This window comes from Lytechinus variegatus, chromosome 6 (genome assembly GCF_018143015.1).
Source record: "Lytechinus variegatus isolate NC3 chromosome 6, Lvar_3.0, whole genome shotgun sequence".
In the NCBI taxonomy this organism is placed as follows: Eukaryota; Metazoa; Echinodermata; class Echinoidea; order Temnopleuroida; family Toxopneustidae; genus Lytechinus; species Lytechinus variegatus.
Genome location: NC_054745.1, coordinates 37,454,505 through 37,474,861, shown reverse-complemented (window position 1 = coordinate 37,474,861; position 20,357 = coordinate 37,454,505). Strand labels below are relative to the sequence as shown.

The following is a 20,357-nucleotide window of genomic DNA, read 5'->3' as shown; positions in this document are numbered from 1 at the left end:
AAATAAATCTTCAGCTTGTAAAAAAGTTCCCAAACTGAATCAATGTTTCTTTCCTATTGCAAAGGTTAAAAAATAAAAAATGAATAAATATCAAAATGAATGAATAAATAGATAAATCTCTTGCCAGCAAAAATAGTTCCCAAACTGAATAAATGTTTATTTGCTATTGCAAATGTTAATACATAAAAAATGAATAAAAATGAAAATAAATAAATAAATCTTCAGCCAGTGAAAATTGTTTCAAAATTGAATAAATGTTTCTTTCCTGTTGCAAAGGTCATTTAGTCCTCTACTACGAATTAGTGTGATCAAATACATTACACTGCATACACTTTGGCAATCAGCTCAATCAAATTACGAAAATGAGTTGGGTCGAATGAATACACTTTACCTTCTTTTTGTAATTAGGCGTGTGGACCTCAGCGGTAACTCAAACACAGCTCTATTTCTACGAATCGCGTCCTAGTTAAGTATACAGGCCCACTATGCAGCCAAAACTGGGAATTGAAATAAGAGATATTATTAGGTTTGGTCAGGGCCCGTTTGCAGAAAGAGTTGCGTTTAAACGCAAGTCAACAAATCAAACGCAAGTCCCAAATGCGCGCTGTTGATTGGTTGAAAATCAAGTTACGCTTGATTTTTAGAGTTGCGATTGATTGCAACTCTTTCTGCAACGGGCCCCAGACGTCATCCGTGAATTATGCCAATTGTAACTAATTTTATAAGTCACATGTTTGATCAAGAATAGCTAGTACAATTGAACATGCTTCGAACTTAACACTAGATTTCTCTTTTTTCTGCTTTTCTCGTTCTGTTTATTCCCAAATACATTCCGTCGAAGGCTATATCGATTGATAAATTACATTTAAAAAGGAAATCATTTATATTGAATTGCAGTATCTTTTAATGTTTTTTTATCATTAAAATTAACCCCATTTTCGTGAAAACGTGGATCGAGCTGACTTATATTCGATTTATTATGTAAAAGTGCAAGGCAATTTTAAAACTCTGAGTGTATCATACAATTATGGTTTTAATCAAAAGTTTAGAAGGAATATCTTTAAGAAGGTGGGACCTCTTCTTTCTTAGATTTTAAAAAATCCCTATGCATCATTCATCTCTGATTTTTTTTTTTCTTTTCTGACTTACATATACATTTTATAATTTATTAATCGAGATCCTGTATGCGAAGCAATAGTTCTCCATGAGAAGGCTTCATTCATTTTTTTCACTGAAATTCGAATATCTGTTCTTGCAAAGAGGCACTGAAAATTAAAATCTGAATATCTAATAATGTATTCATGCTTATTTTGGGTTCTTACTTGGCATGTCCAAATTCGGCCTTGTCCTACTCGAAGTTTAAACGGTATCGATAGTTTCGATCAAAGATTTGTGGTTACACTTCGTAATTCCGAAGGTTCGTAACTCCGAAATACGTAAATTGCCTATACCTCGATGTTCGTTAATCCGAAAACGAAAAAGGGTTCGTTAATCCGAAAATTTGTGGCGTAATTCCGAAGGTTCGTTAATGCGAAAAGGAAATGAGGTTCGTAATTCCGAAGGTTCGTTAGACCGAAAACGAAATGAGGTTCGTAATTTCGAAGGTTCATTAATCCGAAAACGAAATGAGGTTCGTACTTCCGAAGGTTTGTTAGTCCAAAAACGAAATGAACAACGAACCTCATTCCGTCTTCGGATAAACCAACCTTCGGAACAACTAACCTTATTTCGTTTTCGGATTAACAAACCTTCGGAACAACGAACCTTATTTCGCTTTCGGGTTAACGAACCTTCGGAATAACGAATGCATACGAAGATTTGTAATGTAACGCTGGCAAAATATTATTCTAGCGCCAAGGGCACCAGAAGGTGCCCACGATTTCTATTCACGAGTTTTTGTCTCACCTGCGAAGCAAAGTGAGACTATAGGCGCCGCTTTTCCGACGGCGACGGCGACGGCGGCGGCGGCGGCGTCAACATCAAATCTTAACCTGAGGTTAAGTTTTTGAAATGACGTCATAACTTAGAAAGTATATGGACCTAGTTAATAAAACTTGGCCATAAGGTTAATCAAGTATTACTGAACATCCTATTAGAGTTTCATGTCACATGACCAAGGTCAAAGGTCATTTAGGGTCAATGAACTTAGACCATGTTGGAGGATTCAACATCGAAATCTTAACCTGAGGTTAAGTTTTTGAAATGTCATCATAACTTAGAAAATATATGGACCTAGCTCATGAAACTTAAACATAAGGTTAATCAAGTATCACTGAACATCCTGCATGAGTTTCACGTCACATGACCAAGGTCAAAGGTCATTTAGGGTCAATGAACTTTGGCCGAATTGGGGATATCTGTTGAATTCCCATCATAACTTTGAAAGTTTATGGATCTGATTCATGAAACTTAGACATAATAGTAATCAAGCATCATTCACTGAAAATTTTGTGCAAGTTTCAGGTCTCATGATTAAGGTCAAAGGTCATTTAGGGTCAATGAACTTTGGCCGAATCGGGGGTATCTGTTGAATTACCATTATAACTTTGAAAGTTTATTGGTCTAGTTCGTTAAACTTGGACATTAGAGTAATCAAGTATCACTGAACATCCTGTGCGCGTTTCAGGTCACATGACCAAGGTCAAAGGTCAATGAACTTTGGCCGAATTGGGTATATCTGTTGAATTACCATCATAACTTTGAAAGTTTATGGATCTGATTCATGAAACTTGTACATAAGAGTAATCAAGTATCACTGAACATCCTGTTCGAGTTTCAGGTCACATGATCAAGGTCAATTTAGGGTCAATGAACTTTGGCCGAATCGGGGGTATCTGTTGAATTACCATCATAACTTTGAAAGTTTATTGGTCTAGTTCGTTAAACTTGGACATTAGAGTAATCAAGTATCACTGAACATCCTGTGCGCATTTAAGGTCACATGACCAAGGTCAAAGGTCAATGAACTTTGGCCGAATTGGGTGTATCTGTTGAATAACCATCATATCTCTGTAAGTTTATTGGTCTAGTTCATAAAAAGTGGACATAAGAGTAACCATGTATCACTGAACATCTTGTGCGAGTTAGAGTAGTATTCAAAGTCAGCACTGCTGCTATATTGAACTGCGTGATGCAGGTGAGACGGCCAGAGGCATTCCACTTGTTAACTTTATTGTTCATTCTTTGAAAATAATTGTAGGTCCATGGAAAATCATATTAACCGCGTTATACATTCGGGCGGGAAATAGTGTCTTTTGTATATAGCTGAATGTTGGATGGACCTAAACTTTACGCCACTTTTGTTCCTCGACTGAATAATAGCAGTACTATTGACCGTCAAGATTTTTTATGTCATTTTTTAAATGTCTTTCGTCCCCTTTATTCAGTTATCTTGGGAGGCAATTTTAAGGTTTGCTCAGGCCTTCAGGTTTGGACTCTAGACCAGTCAATTACGTCGTTTTCTTTTTAATACGTCTATGCCCCAAAGTATATTCAAGTTCTGCTGAAGCGACAAGTCCACGCCAACAAAACTTTATTTTGAATAAAAGGGGGAAAAGTCCAACAAGCAAAGCACTGAAAATCTCACAAAAAAGTGTACAGTAAGAAAGTTGTGACATTGTAAGTTAGTTGTTTGATCTCACAAAGCAATCATGCACATCCTGCTCGGCACTGGCGGATCGAGGGGAGGGATCAAAGCCGAAAGGACAAAATGTCTTTTTTAAAACCCTTTTTCTTTTAATTTTTGCTTTTAATTTTTTTTCGTAGACGAAATTTTCCTTTTTGGGGGGGGGGGGGGGGTGAAACATTGTTTTTTGCTTGTCAATTGCTTGTTATATGAAATATTTTAATTTTCTTCTCATTGTCATGTGATGTATTCATTTCGTGGTTCAGTCAAGTTGATAGTTGTCCGTTAAATATGAAATATTTTATAATTCAAACAATAAAAAACAAAATAAATAGTGAGTGAAGGACACGACCTCACTCTCTCATCTCCATCACTAAGTTGTACACATTTATAATTGTACACATTTATAAATAAGAGAATGTCAAAACTTTCTAATTTCATATCCGATTTCGATGAAATTTTCAGCATAATGCTTGTTTGATTTTTCTCTATTTGATAAATCAGCATTTGCCTGGGATGGACTTCACCTTTGAGGACTAAGAATTTCACAAATCATGCAGTTACATACATGTACATGTATTTTGGAACACCGTGGTTCCAGCCATGGTCTATATACTTGCCACCCAAAATAGAACTGTATAAAAGCTGTTTTTATATCCCCTGTAATGCTTTGTTGATGTTATTGACCTTGCGTGGTTTAACATACATGACAAATGCTCCCGGTCTAGTGAAATAAGATATCGTGCCATCAATACGTCACAATGTTTTTTTTTTCTAAGTGCAGGCAATAATACCTATACAATGCTATATTACATACACCGGTAATCATATTCACGAACATGACGAATGCATGTACGCGGGCATTTATATTCGCCTAGCTTAGACGTTCAAGTACAATGTACAGGTTTTGTGTGCGGAAGCCAAAATGACAAAAGGTAGTATATTTAGTGTAAAGAAACAGGTGAATGCTTTGTAATCGCGTTTGCGTTTTAAAAAAAATCTTTTGTAAATCACCGACAATGAGATATCAGGGCAATGGTAGAAAATATAGCCCGGCACTGATAAATTTGACATCATGAGAAGGCTACACTAACACGCGTGTTAATATATGGGACTGCATCTGTGTGAGGATATATGTTGATTATTCGACGCACGACAATGCATAGTAAACTATTTTGATGAAAGATGATCGAAATTAGCATTTGCGTGTTAATCCCCCCCCCCCACAAGAACAGCAGATATAAGTATCATTCCTGAACATAATGAAGTGACTAGGATCTTGGTAAGCAGCTATTTTCCAAGTCATCGCAGTTTTCATGGCATTCCAACCACCCGGATTTCCGGCTGATGGCAGACGGATCAGATCATCAGATATCTGACTTCGGTCCAAATAGATGTCCTCATTCCAACGGTGTTGTCATGCGACTCTGATGCCATCTGTCCATGATCTTTGCATTTCACAATAATAGTAATAATTATCATATTTCGAAGAATATTTGTCATACACATGCATCGTTGGATGTTGGACTGCGGAGTGCGGACGATAGAAAGGAGGAGAGGTATATAGCTCTGATCTCACAGACGATCAGACTTTTGTCACTGGCAAATCTTCGACAAAATAGACAAAATATAAATAGGAGCTGAATGTTCAATAGCCAGAGCTGTGCACAGGTTTCTTTCATCGCAGGTTAGCCATGGATAAAGAAATAACCCCAACCAAGCCAGTTGAACCTGAGGAGGTAAGCAGAATTCGAAGTCGCATCCGGCCTAGGCCTACTTGTAAAAACTGTGGTGTTAAAAGTGACACCAATTAGTGTTAATAGAGGACCACACCCTGGGGTGTTAATATTACACCTTAGAGATTGAACATAACGCCAAAGAGTGTAAATGTAACAACCAAAGGTGTTGTAATAACACCTACAGGTGTAAAACTAACACCACCAATTTAACACCGGTGTAAAATAACTGGTGTGGTCCTCTATGTACACCGATTAACACCACAGTTTTTGCTGTGTACTATTAGTAAAGGCCACCGCACCGCGCACACCTTGATTACGGTTGGTCTGCGACCCGATTTTGGAATCAAATTTAATAGAATTTGACGCTGAATACTGAAGCATGGAATATGTTACTGTGTATTGTTCTTCGTACGAAAACCTATGTTCAAATCTGTGACTAGATTATAATAGAATCGAATTTAATATCAAGTCGTAATGACGTCATAGCAATCATACGATTGGCTAAAGTAAAATTAATTTGTCCTTTACTGAAAAATAATGGCTTACAATCATCCAACATTGTTAGATTAGTATTATCTGCGTTAATCTTAATTACCTCAAATAAAAAGATACTTTTCATTCTTATTTTCAGAAAATAAGCAAAATGCGATATGTTCCAAAATCGGATCGTGGACCTAATTTCGTAAGGTGGGTAATAAATCAGTAGAAAAGTGGCCGGCTGTACTAGTGCAGCAGTAGATACAATGCCGAGCTGCAGGGGTGCTAGTACTAAATGGTGATTCCATTCATCTTAATTTAGTTTATTGTATGCAGACAGTAGTTCGGAAATTAATAATGAAAAATGTACATAAAAATATGATGGGCATTTATAGATTTTACGTGACATTTGAAAATATGAAACAGATATATAGTTGACTTGAAACATTGATGATCAAGATTTCAATATGGCTGCAATTATAAGATCTGTACTAGTACACCCTACCGTAGTAGTAGTAGTATAGTAGTATCAGCAACATATATCAGTAGTTGTAATAGCAATAGTAGTAATATAGTTGTAGTAGTAGTAGACGTAGTAGTAGTAGAGACTAGAGGTGGTAGTAGTAGTACTACTAGGAGTAGTATAGTAGTAGCTGTTGTAGTAGAGGTAGTAGTAGTATAGTAGTATAGTAGTAGTAGTAGTAGTAGTAGTAATAATAGTAGTAGTAGTATAGTAGCAGTATAGTAGTAAAGGTAGTAGTAGTATTAGTAGTAATAGTAGTAGTAGTAGTAGTAGTAGTAGTAAATGGTAGTAGTAGCAGTAGGAGTAGTAGGAGTAGTAGTAGTAGCATAGTAGTAGAGTAGTAGTGGTAGTAGTAGTAGTAGTAGAAGTAGGAGTAGTAGAGGTGGTAGTAGTAGTAGTATAGTAGTAGTTGTAATAGTAGTAGTAGAAGTAGCAGTAGTATAGTAGTATAGTAGTAGTAGTAGTAGTAGTAGTCATGGTAGTAGCATAGTAGAAGTAGTAGGATAGTAGTATAGTAGTAGTAGTAGTAGTAGTAAAGTAGTAGTAGTAAAGTAGTAGTAGTAGTAGTAGTGGTAGTAGTAGTAGTAGTAGTAGTAGTAGTAGATGAGTAGTAGTAGTAGTAGTAGTAGTAGATGAGTAGTAGTAGTAGTAGTAGTAGTAGTAGTAGTAGAAGAGTAGTAGAGTAGTAGTAGTAGTAGTAGTAGTAGTAGAGTAGTAGTAGTAGTAGTAGTAGAAGAGTAGTAGTAGTAGTAGTAGTAGTAGTAGTAGTAGCAGTAGTAGTAGTAGTAGTAGTAGTAGTAGTAGTAGTAGTAGTAGTAGTAGTAGTAGTAGAAGAGTAGTAGTAGTAGTAGTAGTAGTAGTAGTCATGGTAGTAGTATAGTAAAAGTAGTAGGATAGTAGTATAGTAGTAATAGTAGTAGTAGTAGTAGTAGTAGGTAGTAGTAGTAGTAGTAGTAGTAGTAGTAGTAGTAGTAGTAGTAGTAGTGGTAGAAGTAGTAATAGAGGTAGCAGCTAGCGGCAGCAGATTTCATTATTATATTATCTTCGTCATCAAATATTGCTATTTCTTAATTTGCAATTGCCATTTTTTAATCCCATTTCGACTTCCGGGTCTCGTACTATCTACTTGCGGTTTATGTAGGTTGAGGTCACCACGGATGGCGGTGAAAACGGAAAGGTAGTCGTTACGCAACCCATCCCCGAGGATCCGTCAGAGTGTGAATCAGATGACGTCATAAAGAAACGAAGTAACATGGTTGGGCGGGGCGAGTACGGTTACACAACAAAGGTCACATCAACCAGGTGAGCATGTTATTCAATACAGAGGTTTCACACCGCTTCCAAGAACATAGAAAATATATTGTCGAATGTCCTCCATGACAATTTGCAACCAAGAAGTCTTTGTCGAAAATTGGTGAATCATAACAGAAGTGTTGTCCTGGGCTCCGTAACACAAAGATTAACGATCAATCGCTAAATGAACTGACCAATCAAGATCAATGTTACACGCGCATTTGTCGCAAAATACTGACTAGGAACCAACCAGAAGTGTTCTTTCATATTTGCTATTCATCGCAAACCTTTGTGTTACGGAGCCCTGGACTCTCATTGACAAACGATGTATTTCGACGAGGTACATTCCTGTCGAGTCATTGTTTAAAAGACATCTGAAAACATACTTATTTTTGTTGTAAGTGCATATTGTAGCACATGGACAGTATCAGGGCCCGCGGAAGGGTTTTCAAAGTGGGAGGGGGGGGGGCTGACCATGCTAAAAAATCACAATTATATGGTCATTTTTACACTTTTGTACACGGTTTGGGAAGAAAGTGGGTGGGGGGCTGAAGCACCCCCCCCCCGCCCCCAGGTTCCGCGGCCCCTGATTAATATGTAAAGTGCATAGAACAGTTTTAATTGATTATGCACTGAATAAACACTAATTCATTATTATTGTCATCATCATCATCCTAGCTCTTCATTGTCTTTTGACGGGCATTTTCAATACATCGACGGTGCTCTTTGATACGTAGAACTGTTAATGCATAAGATATTGTTTGATAGTAATTTCCACATAGTATATTATGTTGAACTCTTTTTTGACTGAAAAAGATGCCCCTACAGGTTCCACGACCCCTATTAAACACACCCATGGGACAGAGGCGTTGATTATGGGGGGGGGGGCGATCGCCCCACCAATGAAAATATTGGGGGGGGGCAAACATATCGTTTTGCCCCCCCCCCAATAATTCCGCATGTGCTAAAAATAAAATAAGATTGTAATGTTACACAGAAATCAGCAAGCGAGATTGAGATACACAACTCGTTCTTCGTCTAAAATCGTGCTCAAAATGTCCACTTTTCAGATCGAAATATCAAAATTTTCAGTTCGCGCTTCGCGCTCGGATTAATCTGCTGGTGAGATATGTATATATATATATATATATATATATGTGTGTGTGTGTGTGTGTGTGTGTGTGTGTATATATATACATATATGTACACACACATACAGGCATGTGCGTGTGTGTGTGAGTTTGTTTTGTGTGATCGAGCGCTTTTGGAAAATTGATTCATGATTTTGCCCCCCCCCCCATCTGAAAAATGGATCGACGCCCCTGCCATGGGAAGGTTCCATTCGAGATTGAGAATTCAACTTTAATAATCATTGAAACTATGGAATTTCTTTACAATTGATATAAAACAATGCAATTCTATACAAATGTTCAAAAAACGACTTAAATTATTTCTCCTGAATTATCACTAAATATTTAATTCATCAATTACAAATGAAGCCTTCAGTGTTAAGTGGGAAACCTTTAATAATTTGTATATACTGTGAATGATTGATATATATAATTTCTTTTAATATGATGCACATGATTTGTATTATAATGTATACATTACATAATGTAAATATTGTTTTTTGTTTGTTTGTTTTGTTTCGTTTAAAAAAAAGCAATTCAGTTGCTATAAACACAACATTAAGGGGGCCCTACATTTTACAAGTTCTGCTTTTCAGTTGGCCCTCCCTCCCTTTCAATTATTTATATATCTCAATTTGTTGATTGCCTATTGCGATTTTAGAATGTTATTTATTTTTTGTATGTACTTCAATTGTGATTATAATATGTTACTATGTCAATTGTATCATAATTGTAAATATGAAATTGAAAGTGGAAAATAAAATAAATTGAATTGAAATAAACACTCACAAAAATGCACGCGTGCGCCTAATATCTCATTGTCACGTCCGCTCCAAGTTTACAGCAAGTTTGTTTGAATACATTGAAAAAAAAATCAAAGAGGCATATATGCAACACTGAAAATAATCAAAATAGGATTCCAATAAAGAAATTTGACATCACTTTTTTAGATCCAGTTTTAATTGTTCAGTTTTACGCTTGTTTAATCTTTCTCAGTTCTATTCTATAAACTAATTGGTTTAGGGTTTATCAACCTTTTAAAGATTGTTCGAAACTGAACTTATATATCATGTTTCAAAAGCATTTTTTTTCTCGATACACCAGGAATTATTGTAAGACGATTCGGTTCACAATATGACATACTTTTTGCATTTTTGAAAATACGGTTTTCTGCTTGAGTTTGTTTATTATGCCTATTCTTATTGTATTCATTACAAATTCAAGCAGAGATAAGCAGGAAGATGCTCTTAAAAATTAATCGGATATTATCATAAAACTGTCTAAGATGTTCTCTATAAAATTCCGCCTACTTCCACATAAACAAGCTGAATATTATCGAGGTGGATATAATCCTTTGTTTGGGTTTTTTCTGGCCTGTATGTTATGCTTATTCATTATATTATCAAACTTCCTTATGAACAAACAAAAATGTAAACGTTAATCCATAAGATGTCAAAATTTTATAGGTGACGTTTTAGTCAAAAAATAAAAACAAAAACAAGAAGTGGTTTTAGACCAGGGAGAATACCAGGAATACTATTTTTGTCGTTATTCTATTTTCTTTAACTTACTTTCGAACGAGTGACAAAAAACATTAAAAAGTTTCGATCGAAAGATTGGTTTGTTCATCACCAAATCTTTGAAGTGTATAACAGCAACCATTGTAAGAGGCATTATTTTTTTATCACCTCTCCAAACCAACCTTAGTAACAGTCATTATTTTTCACTAAATCACGTCTCGGACGCAACAATAGGATTACCTCTCGTAAGCAACCATACTAACCATGCTGACGGTCATTATTCTTCACTATTTCACCTTTCCGAAGCAGCCATAATATTAATCATTACTTTCACTATTTCTTCCTTCTAAAGCAACCACAGTAACATTCATAATAATTTTTGTTTACTATTCCTCTCATTGAAGGGATCGGCCTTAGCCACAGTCCTTATTTTTCATTTTTTTCACCTCTTCAAAGCAACCATGTAATAGTCATTATTTTCACCTCTAAGAACAATCAGAGTAACAGTCAATATTTATCACTATTTCACCTCTCCGAAGCAACCACAGTAACCAGTCTGCTATGCAAACCCTTCACTAGAGTAAAGGGTCTGAATGTGCCCTGTGCAGCCTATTAAGTTTCGTGTACTAAAGGCCTTCTATAATATGTGCTAGTCTTTGTGTGGAGACCCACTTGTTGATCAAAGTTTCAATCTGGGTCTGTGCCTGCAGACTACATAGTAACAGTAGTTATTTTCACTATTACACTCCTCCGAATTCACAGCACTCATAGGACGGATGACCGATGTGCGAATTGGGATTGCCATGGTGACGGGGAATGTATGGAGGTACTCTTCGGATGTCTTCTGTGCCATTGTCTGTTCGGAGGTGACTCGAACGACTCCTGCGACGATTGTTGCTCGGTAAGACTGCGCTAATACCCGAATTATTTAACTTAAGTTTTAGATAATGATCTCACATTGTGCTAAAACCATGAGAAGCCGTAAATGTAAATATACTGTTTTCTACTTTGCCGTTTCCGCTTGCTTCAAATGGTAAAGGAAACTAGTAATCACCAGTTACTGTGGATGATTTCAGTGTCACCTACTGTTTCATAAAGCTGCTCGTAAGATATGAATGACTTTACGCACGAATGGTGATCCTTTCTTGTGATATGTGGTATAGCCCTATGTAATTGATTTATGACATAAGAACATGTTCCAGTCGTGTGTGACGTCGTTTGTAACTTATACGAAGAGCTTTATGAAACACCCACCTGTACTGTTAGAGATATGTCTGTCACAATCAAGCTATCCATAGGTAGTATACAAAAACCCTAGTTCAGCACAAGAGGGTTAGCTTGATTATTTAGAGAAATGTTCATACTGTCAGTGACGTCGCATCGGGGACTGCTTCGCCTGATCGTTTCTAATTTTGCACTTTCGGTGACGTCAATTCGGGGACTGTTTTGCCTAACGGGATGGCCCTGTCGGCAACATCATACCCATAATACCAGGAACTGCTTCGCCTGATTAGATCTCACTGTCAGTGACGTCATATCAGGGACAGCTTTTCCTGATGGGATTTTACTGTCAGTGACGTCATATCAGAGATTGATTTGCCCGGTGGGGCCGCGCTGTCAGTGACGTCACATCAGGGACTGCTTCCTAGCACGTTGTACAAACCATTTACTCCAGTTAAATGGCCTGAATGCGCATTCTACAATTACTTGTGTACAGACATGACATGTATTTTGGACGAGATGACCTTACTTTTAAGGGTGATAACCATTTTTTTTTTTTTTGCTTGTTATTTTTTCTGTGGAAATGACCTGGCATTAATTTTGTGGTGATAACCATGTTTATTTGTTTGTTTTGTTATGTTTTTTTGGTTACAGCCCGATAGACCGCGGGTCCGATAGACCGCGGGTCCGATAGACCGCGGGTCCGATAGACCGCGGGCCCGATAGACCGCGGGCCCGATAGACCGCGGGTCCGATAGTCCGCGGTGTGTGTAAAATTATCATCATGACAATATAGTGAAATTCATGTCATAAAGAGGTCAAAAGGTCAATGATACGAGTCCATGGGGTTTTATAACGATGACCCACTGGACAATCACCCCTGACATCTACTTCAAGGAAAATATTATCCCCATATTTTTATCGTCGGGGACTGTTACCCCCCCCCCCCCCCCCCCGGAAATATACCCTCTAAACGCCATACGGAGCCTCTAAAATGCCATGATCGACTTGACGACATGGCGAGACACTTTATCTTGCCATATCGACTAAATAAGCTTATTATGTCCGCATGGCGAGATACGTTATCCTGCCAAGTCAGTCCACTTATAAAAAGTTATGTGTCAACAGTCAACATGACGAGAACATGGCGATTCAACGGGATTCTTGCCGGGACTTGTACACTTCATATCTCGCCATGTGGACATATGGACTTGATAAGATAAAATATATCGCTATGTCGAAATAATAAGCTTATTAATTACTTAGGCGGCGGAAGTGGGGGGGGGGCTTTCCCCCCTAAATTTTTAGTTGAGAACCTTTTTTTTGGTCGTCAATATCTTTTCTGCGTCCCCTCTCCCTAAATTGAGGTAGACCACCCGAAAATATTTTTGCCCCCCCCCCCTAATTTTGGTTGATAACCTTCTTTTTTTTTCCTTGTCAAAATATTTTGGTGGTCCCTCCTAAAATTTTGGTTGATTTGCTTGTCAATTTTTTACCTGTGTCCATCCCAAAGTTTCAGGTGGATCCCCCTAAATGTTTTGCCTTCGGCCGCCAATGATTAATCAAGACATGGTAAGATAAAGTACCACGCCATGTCGTCACGTTAAGGCATTTTCACAATTATTATTTTCATAATTATCTGGGACAATTGTCTGGAGAGTAAATTTCTGGGGGGGGGGGTAACAGTCCCCGGCGGTAAAAAATATGGGGATAATATTTTCCTTGAAGTAGTTGTCAGGGGGTGATTGCCCTAATGGGTTATTGTTATAGAACCCATGCAGGCGCGGATCCAGGATTTCAAGGGGAGGGAGGGGGAGCAAATTTGACCTGATGTTTGGCGCCCATGTGTACTTTTCGAAAAATGGCGCCTACTCCCTACCGGTCAGACTAACTTAAATTATCTTATAATCACATTAAAAAAGAAATAAAGACCACTTTTTAATGTGTTCTTGAAAAAAAATCCATGAATACATAAATACCAAAAGGTAGGGGGACACAGGGGCGGTTCCAGCCTTTGCCAATAGGGGGGGGGGGTGGGGCGGAAATTTGTTTTCAGCCATATTTTCCCCGATCGGCAGCTCGAAGATAATTTTTGTTTGTTTCTTTGAAGGGGTAGTCCTTATTAGTCACTTCTTGGCTTTATTCTCATAAATTAATACATAATATCATAATCCTCATTTATATGATGCGAGCGCGAAGCGCGAGCTAATTTTTTGGGAAATTTTAAAGTTGAACTGATTCTGGGCAATGTTTGTTATCCTGAAAAAGACATGTATGCAACTTAATAATTACGACGAACGCAAAGCGCGAGGGGAAATGAACTGATGAAAAAGATAGCTGTTAAATTTGATTTGACAATCAAATAATGCGAGCGCGAAGCGCGAGCTGAATCTCTTCGAAATTTTCACCCAAAGAAAGGAAATTCTAAGCACTTTTTTATTAACTCAAGCAGAATAGGTATATGAGAAAACAAATAAATCAAGCGCGAAGCGCGAGCGGAAAATTTCTAGATTTAGTTCCATGATATTTACTGAACGAGACACTCTATTCATGATTTGTAAATCCTAAAAAAAAAATGAGATTTAGACGTAAAAGGGGGCCACTCTGTTCATGTTTTGTAAATCATCAAAAGGATGAGTAATATGGGGTCTTCCTACATTAATAATGCGAGCACAAAGCGCGAGCAGAAAATTTTTGATATTGTGATCTGAAACTGGATAATGATTTAAATTAGAGAACAAGTTGGGTATCTGAATAAACATGCTCGAGCGTGTTTCATATTTAGACCTAGAATCTAGGCATTCTAAATACAACTTTAATCATGAAAATCATGAAACTTTGATAGTCCGATCTGAAAAAAAGAGAGTCAATTTCAGCTTTATATTTCTAGCACTTTGTAAAAAAATTGTAAGGTGGATATGGATCGCACTTAAAAAAGAGCTGATATTATTATGACTTTGAGTTTTGACATAGGACCGGGACATCCTTTCGACATGCCATCATATGAAAATGATGACTATCTTCCTATTAATCTTGCTAAGCGTGAGATGAAACAAAGGGACAATTTAATTATTAAATTGATATCATATTTATTAATGCCTATTGAGGGCACAAAATCTGATGATATCATGGCATAAAAACTGGATATTTCACTTTTGTGATTATGAATAGGATGCATCAGTTAATATATTTGTAACCATTAATGCGAGCGCAAGTCGCGACCTATAATTTTTGATAAACTGTCATGAAAAGGGGATTTTAAGTAGTTTGTTGTATAAACTATATTGAAACATTTATATAACTCGCCAATCAAAATGCGAGCGTGCAGCACGCTAGCTGATGCGTCTTAACAATCAGACAAGAAAAGGGATATTTTGAAAACTTTATGGAATACACGAAAATATAGGTACATGATAAATCAAAATTTGCGAGCGCGTAGCGCAAGCAGCAAATGTTAACATTCAAACCATAAAATTGACATTTTTACAGAGCACTTTTCAAAAACCAATTTTTAAATTACACAAAATAATGAAAGTTGGATTTCCGAGGTGAAATATATATGTGTTGTATATTGACTTCCAAACTTGATATTCGAACTACATTTTGAGCAAGATATGTAAATCACCTAATAGGCAATGCGAGCGCGAAGCGCGAGCGAAAGTTTTATATAGTTGCGCAAAAGATTCTTTTTATTTTCCAAGTCTTCCCCTCATCTTATTTCATGCCTTCGTCGTCCTCTTCCTTTTCTCCTCTCTTTTTCCTCCTTTTTTCTTCTTTCTTTCCTTTTTTTCTTTTTTTGCTCCGCCAAGGGGGGGGGGGGAGCTCGGCCCCCTGGATCCGCCTATGGGGAGAAGGGGCGGGAAAATATAACAAGCAAAAAAAAAGGGTTATCATCGCCAAATTAAGGTCATCTCGTCCCAAAATACATGTTTTATTTCGATTTAGAATAATGTATTTCTATGATTATAAAAGACCAAAATAGTAGGGGGACATTTTATATTGTGCCCCCCCGACTATTTTGAGTAGGTGGGACACGTTCCCCCCCCCCCTTTCCCCCCTGGGATTTCCGCCCATGATGTAATATCAGTGGGAGCGCGAAGCACGAGTGATTTGGGGGGGGGGGTTCAATTTGGTTTAACTTCTCACCAGATTAAGCCCTACCAGAATATTGTGAACCGGAGCTGTAGTTTCTGTACTGTTGTTTTAGTATACCCTTCAATATTATTAATGATAACCTCTAGGGAATATGCAATCTCGACTAATTATCCTCATCAGTGGCGTATTTATTCAACATGGGTGCAGGGGGGGCGATCGAGGGCACCAAGATATAAAAATAGATGAAATCGGGGGTAGACGTTAAAGAAAATCTGAGATTTTATTCTTGAAAAACACATTGAGGTATCTCACAAGGCCTAAATAAATAATGAGAACCCGATGCGCGATCTGATTTTTTTTCCTGTATTTTATCTTAAAAGCCTAAGTCAGGGGCGGTCCCAGCTTCCGCCAATGGGGGAGGGGCCATTTTTTCACCCATATTTTCCCCGATCGGCCGCTCAAAGTTGATTTGTCCAAGTGCCGTAATGAGCCAACAATTTCGAGGGGGCTCGATATGGCGTATCGCATAAAATTGATAAGAAGTTGGCAGTAAGCGAAGCGAGCAAGCAAATATGTTGACACTTTTATTACAAAAATACAAGGTTGTGATAGTATTATAGATTTTGACGTAATATTTGGAAAATGATAGTATATTTCATCCTAATATCCCTTTCATTTCTCTCTATTTTTTCTAAGCGTTGATTCTCTCTTTTTTGTTGGGGGGGAAGGGGCAAACGCCCATGTCCTGACAGTAATTTCCTAGATTTACTTTATAAGCAACATAAATGTGTTAAATCTCATAAGCCATATGCAAGCTAAAAATCAAATTTCATGTATATTGTCCTGAAAATTTAACATTCTGGGCAATGTTTGTGAACCTGAACAGGACGCGTATGTAACTAGATAATTACCACGAGCGCGAAGCGCGAGCAGAAATGTTACATATTATGGCCTGGTCGAAAAGTTAGCCATTAAGAAGATACATATTTCAACGATTAAACTGAACATTTTTGATATTCCAACCTAAAAAAAGATGAGATTTCAAATCCCCCAATGGGACATTCGACATTCATTTCCATCTCTCTCTTTCTTATCTTTCTTCCCATCTTTCTCTCTTTTTAATATTATTCTCTTCCTATTTTTTTCTTCTTCTTTTCCCCCTTTTCCTTTCGTTTCTTTTCTTTCTTTTCCCTCTTCCTCTTTTTTCTCTTTCCCCCATTACTTATCCCTCTTTCTTTTTCTTTCCTTTCCCCTTTTTTCTCTTTTAATCTTTTTTTCTTCTCTCCCTCCCCCTTCCAGACTCTCTCTCTCTTTATTCTCTTCTTTTCCCCTCTTCCTCTATCTCTCTTTTTTCTTATCTTTCCTCCCATCTTCCTCTCTATTCAAATATTCTTCTCTTCCTTTCTCTTTTTTTCTTCTTCTTTTTCCTCCTTTTCCTTTCTCCTTTCTTTTCTTGTCTTCCTTTTCCCTCCTCTCTTTTTTCTCTTCTTTCCCCCTGTTCTTCTCCCTTTTTCCTTATCTTTCCTTTCCCCCTCTTACTCTCTTTTCTATTATCTTCTTTTCCCATCTTCCTCTCTCTTTTTATTCTCTCCTTTTCCCCTCTCCCCCTCTTTTTTTGAGCGGGGGGGGGGGGGGGGGGAGAGGCAGTTCCCCCTCGCCCCCATGGATCCGCACCTGATAGAACCCCATGGTCTTGTATCATTTGACCTTTGGACCTCTCGATGACATTTGATATACATGTATCTGATCATAATTTTACACGCACTGCGGACTATCGGACCCGCGGTCTATCGGACCCGCGGTCTAACGGACCCGCGGTCTAACGGACCCGCGGTCTATCGGACCCGCGGTCTATCGGACCCGCGGACTATCGGACCCGCGGTCTATCGGACCCGCGGTCTATCGGGATGTCCCCGTTTTTTAGGGGGGGAGGGGGCTTGTCAAATTTTCTAGCCCCTGGTCTATCCCCCTATCTTTGGGGAAAGATTTTCGCCCTTGCAAAATGCTAGTCACGTTTATGAACATTATCGCTCTAAACTAAAAAAAAATCTTTAAAAAAATCAGAAGAAGAACAAAACAAACCATGTCAGGTTAATGATAAGATTGGATCTGTTGGAGCCACATACCATTCCGGGTATGAAATAACCAGGACAATACGTTTTTGTTTTGTGTGTGTGACTTACTGTGGCTTCTTTTTGTCTTTGATCGATTCATCCAGGCATGCGACTGCAAGGACTGTGGCGACTGCGACTGTGGGAATTGCGATTGTGGAGACTGCGGTAATTGCGATTGTAATTTCAGCTAGTCTTTGACACCGTAGCTGTCTGGGCAAGTCGTGAAAGGTGCGAGATGAATGATATAAACGACAGCTACCCAGGATCAAGACTGGCAATAAGGGCAAAGAAACGGAACCCATAAGAACAGCAATCCAATGTGATTCTGTCTCATTATCAGAGTGTCCATGCTTGGACAACCTGACTTCTGAAAGAGATTTGGGAGTCTCCGCAGCCACTATGCAGACGTTTCTGGAACGTAGAGAGTCTTTTGTCAAAAGCCTTACAATATATAGTTGTATTTGTAAAAAGAAATCGTTAAATTTAAACAACAGTGTCGTCCGTGACTCTTGGCAACGACATACTGTTTGCAATTTTCTGTCAGCTCCAAATCTCAGGACGATAAACTGTTCCGGTTCACTAATATTTTCGACAATGACCTCCCAGGTTTTCATTGTGCCTGCTAAGGTTGATTCCGCGTTGTTGAGCGAAAACACGCTATCATCATGATTATATGGACAATAGCTCGAATGACCACATGGACCACAGCCGAGAAGAAAATATGCTGATAACCAATATCACACCAGTTTGATCTGCTTCGAGTTTGAGCAGAAGATAACTCAACAAACGTAGAGGGCGCGCGTCATGAATGACCAAGGCCTCATGAATGACCAGACGAGTGGGGCATACGAATGCGACTTATTTTGCCTATACAAGTATATCGCAATTTTATTTATGGCCAGCGATAGCCGATGATAATAATTTCCAATCGATGCACCTCACTGATTTATCAAACAAAATTCATGATGCACACTCTTTTTAGTTTGGTTCTAAAGAGTATACAGCTGTATCACATATTAAGTTTTTTGCTCCATATAGATAATAATAATAATAATAATGAGACTTGTAAAGCGCCAAATCCACTCTGTAGAGTGCTCAAGGCGCATAAAGAGCTAAGAGTTAAATAGCAAAGTTTTTAGAAGATTTTTGAAAGTTTCGACAGAGGTACATATTTTTATGTCTTCAGGAAGGCTGTTCCAGAAAGCCATGAAAGTGGGGCATGCAAAAGCAAATGATCTTTCCCCCAAGTTTTTGAAACTTTCGGAATGACAAGTAAGCCAGAGGTGGATGAGCGCAAAGATCTGCCTGGTCTGTAGTGATTGGTAAATGAAAGACTGTATTGTGGTGCTGATCCACGAATACTATGAAAGGCAAGTAACAAAATCAGATGGCGAAAATCGATGGGGAAAAAAATAATTTTCTCAATAATTAGAACTAAATGTTTATATGTTACGAATTTAATTCAGAATGTTAAGTGTTTCTTTCATAACGTACGCGTGGTTGTGTCAGAACGTACGCAAATAACTAAGCAATGTAAAGTTCAGAGAACTATCAAACAATTAGGCCATCGTGCAGTTAATTTGAAACAAATACTCCCTCCACCTTTTTTGTGTATAGGGATGCTGAATTAATGAAACGTGTATTAATATAATTATTCGTGTTTGTAACAAAAGTTATTCTATTTTTATATTACCTGTATAATAACGTTCGAAAAAAGTATGAGGCTATATTGCATTAACAAAAACATTTTTGAAAGCTGAAAATACACTTTTATCAACAGGCGTATATATGTTTATGTTTGCATGAAAGTATTTTTTTAGGAGCAGCTGTGTAAAATAAGTATGAAAGTAAATTATTATTATTGCAGTTTAGTTTAGTAATTCAACTTTTAGGGGCATCCCATTGCCCTTGCCCAAAGAATTTGTGTGTCTTGAAATATTGGTGTATCCTATTTAGTTATATATATATATATTTCATTTTTTGTATCGTACCAGATTTTTCTGTATAAAATATCAAATGATACACTGTGTTGAAATGAGGTGAAAACGATCTGTAAAATTAGCTGGTAAAAATGGCACCGTTCAGATCATTTTCATGGGACTTACATAACAAGTGCCAAGATTTGATAAACAACTAAATCCAACCCCAAAATTAGGTACAAATGTGTTTTTCTTCATCTAAAGCTATTGTAGATCGTATCCCATGTTATTGTATACTTCTCAGTTGTTTGTTATATAATGGTTACGTATTATTTTTGTTGCCTTATTTTTTAATGTCAGTCAAATTAATGTCGAGAAATATAAAAATAAATGAAATTAAATGAAACTGTATATTTTTTTCTGAAATGTTAAATCTCCTTGAAAGAAGAATAGATTTCTGTATTCGAAATAGAAATAATATTTGTTGAGCTCAAATAATTTATACATTTTAAAGCATCGTTTCTTTGATCAATAAAACCAAACAAAACATTCGCAGTTCACAACTTGATTTTCTCTATGTTTTTTTCTTCTTCTTTTGACCTCTGGCTGTGTCCATTTTCGATTGTATATTCGACTTTCACTTTATTCCCCTTTTCTGATTGTACATGTTGGATCCAATAAAATACAAAATTTTGCATTGC

At 37.5% G+C, this 20,357-nt stretch overlaps 1 protein-coding gene across 1 annotated transcript; it reads left to right on the top strand.

Moving 5' to 3' along the window:
- The first annotated feature begins 4,962 nt into the window (after positions 1–4,962).
- LOC121417425 lies at positions 4,963–18,756 on the top strand. Its single transcript, XM_041611133.1, has 4 exons — positions 4,963–5,364; positions 7,506–7,666; positions 11,070–11,208; positions 17,842–18,756. Exons 1-4 carry the CDS (start codon positions 5,320–5,322, stop codon positions 17,926–17,928), a joined length of 432 nt encoding a protein of 143 aa, XP_041467067.1. The 5' UTR covers positions 4,963–5,319; the 3' UTR covers positions 17,929–18,756.
- Positions 18,757–20,357: the final 1,601 nt, after the last annotated feature.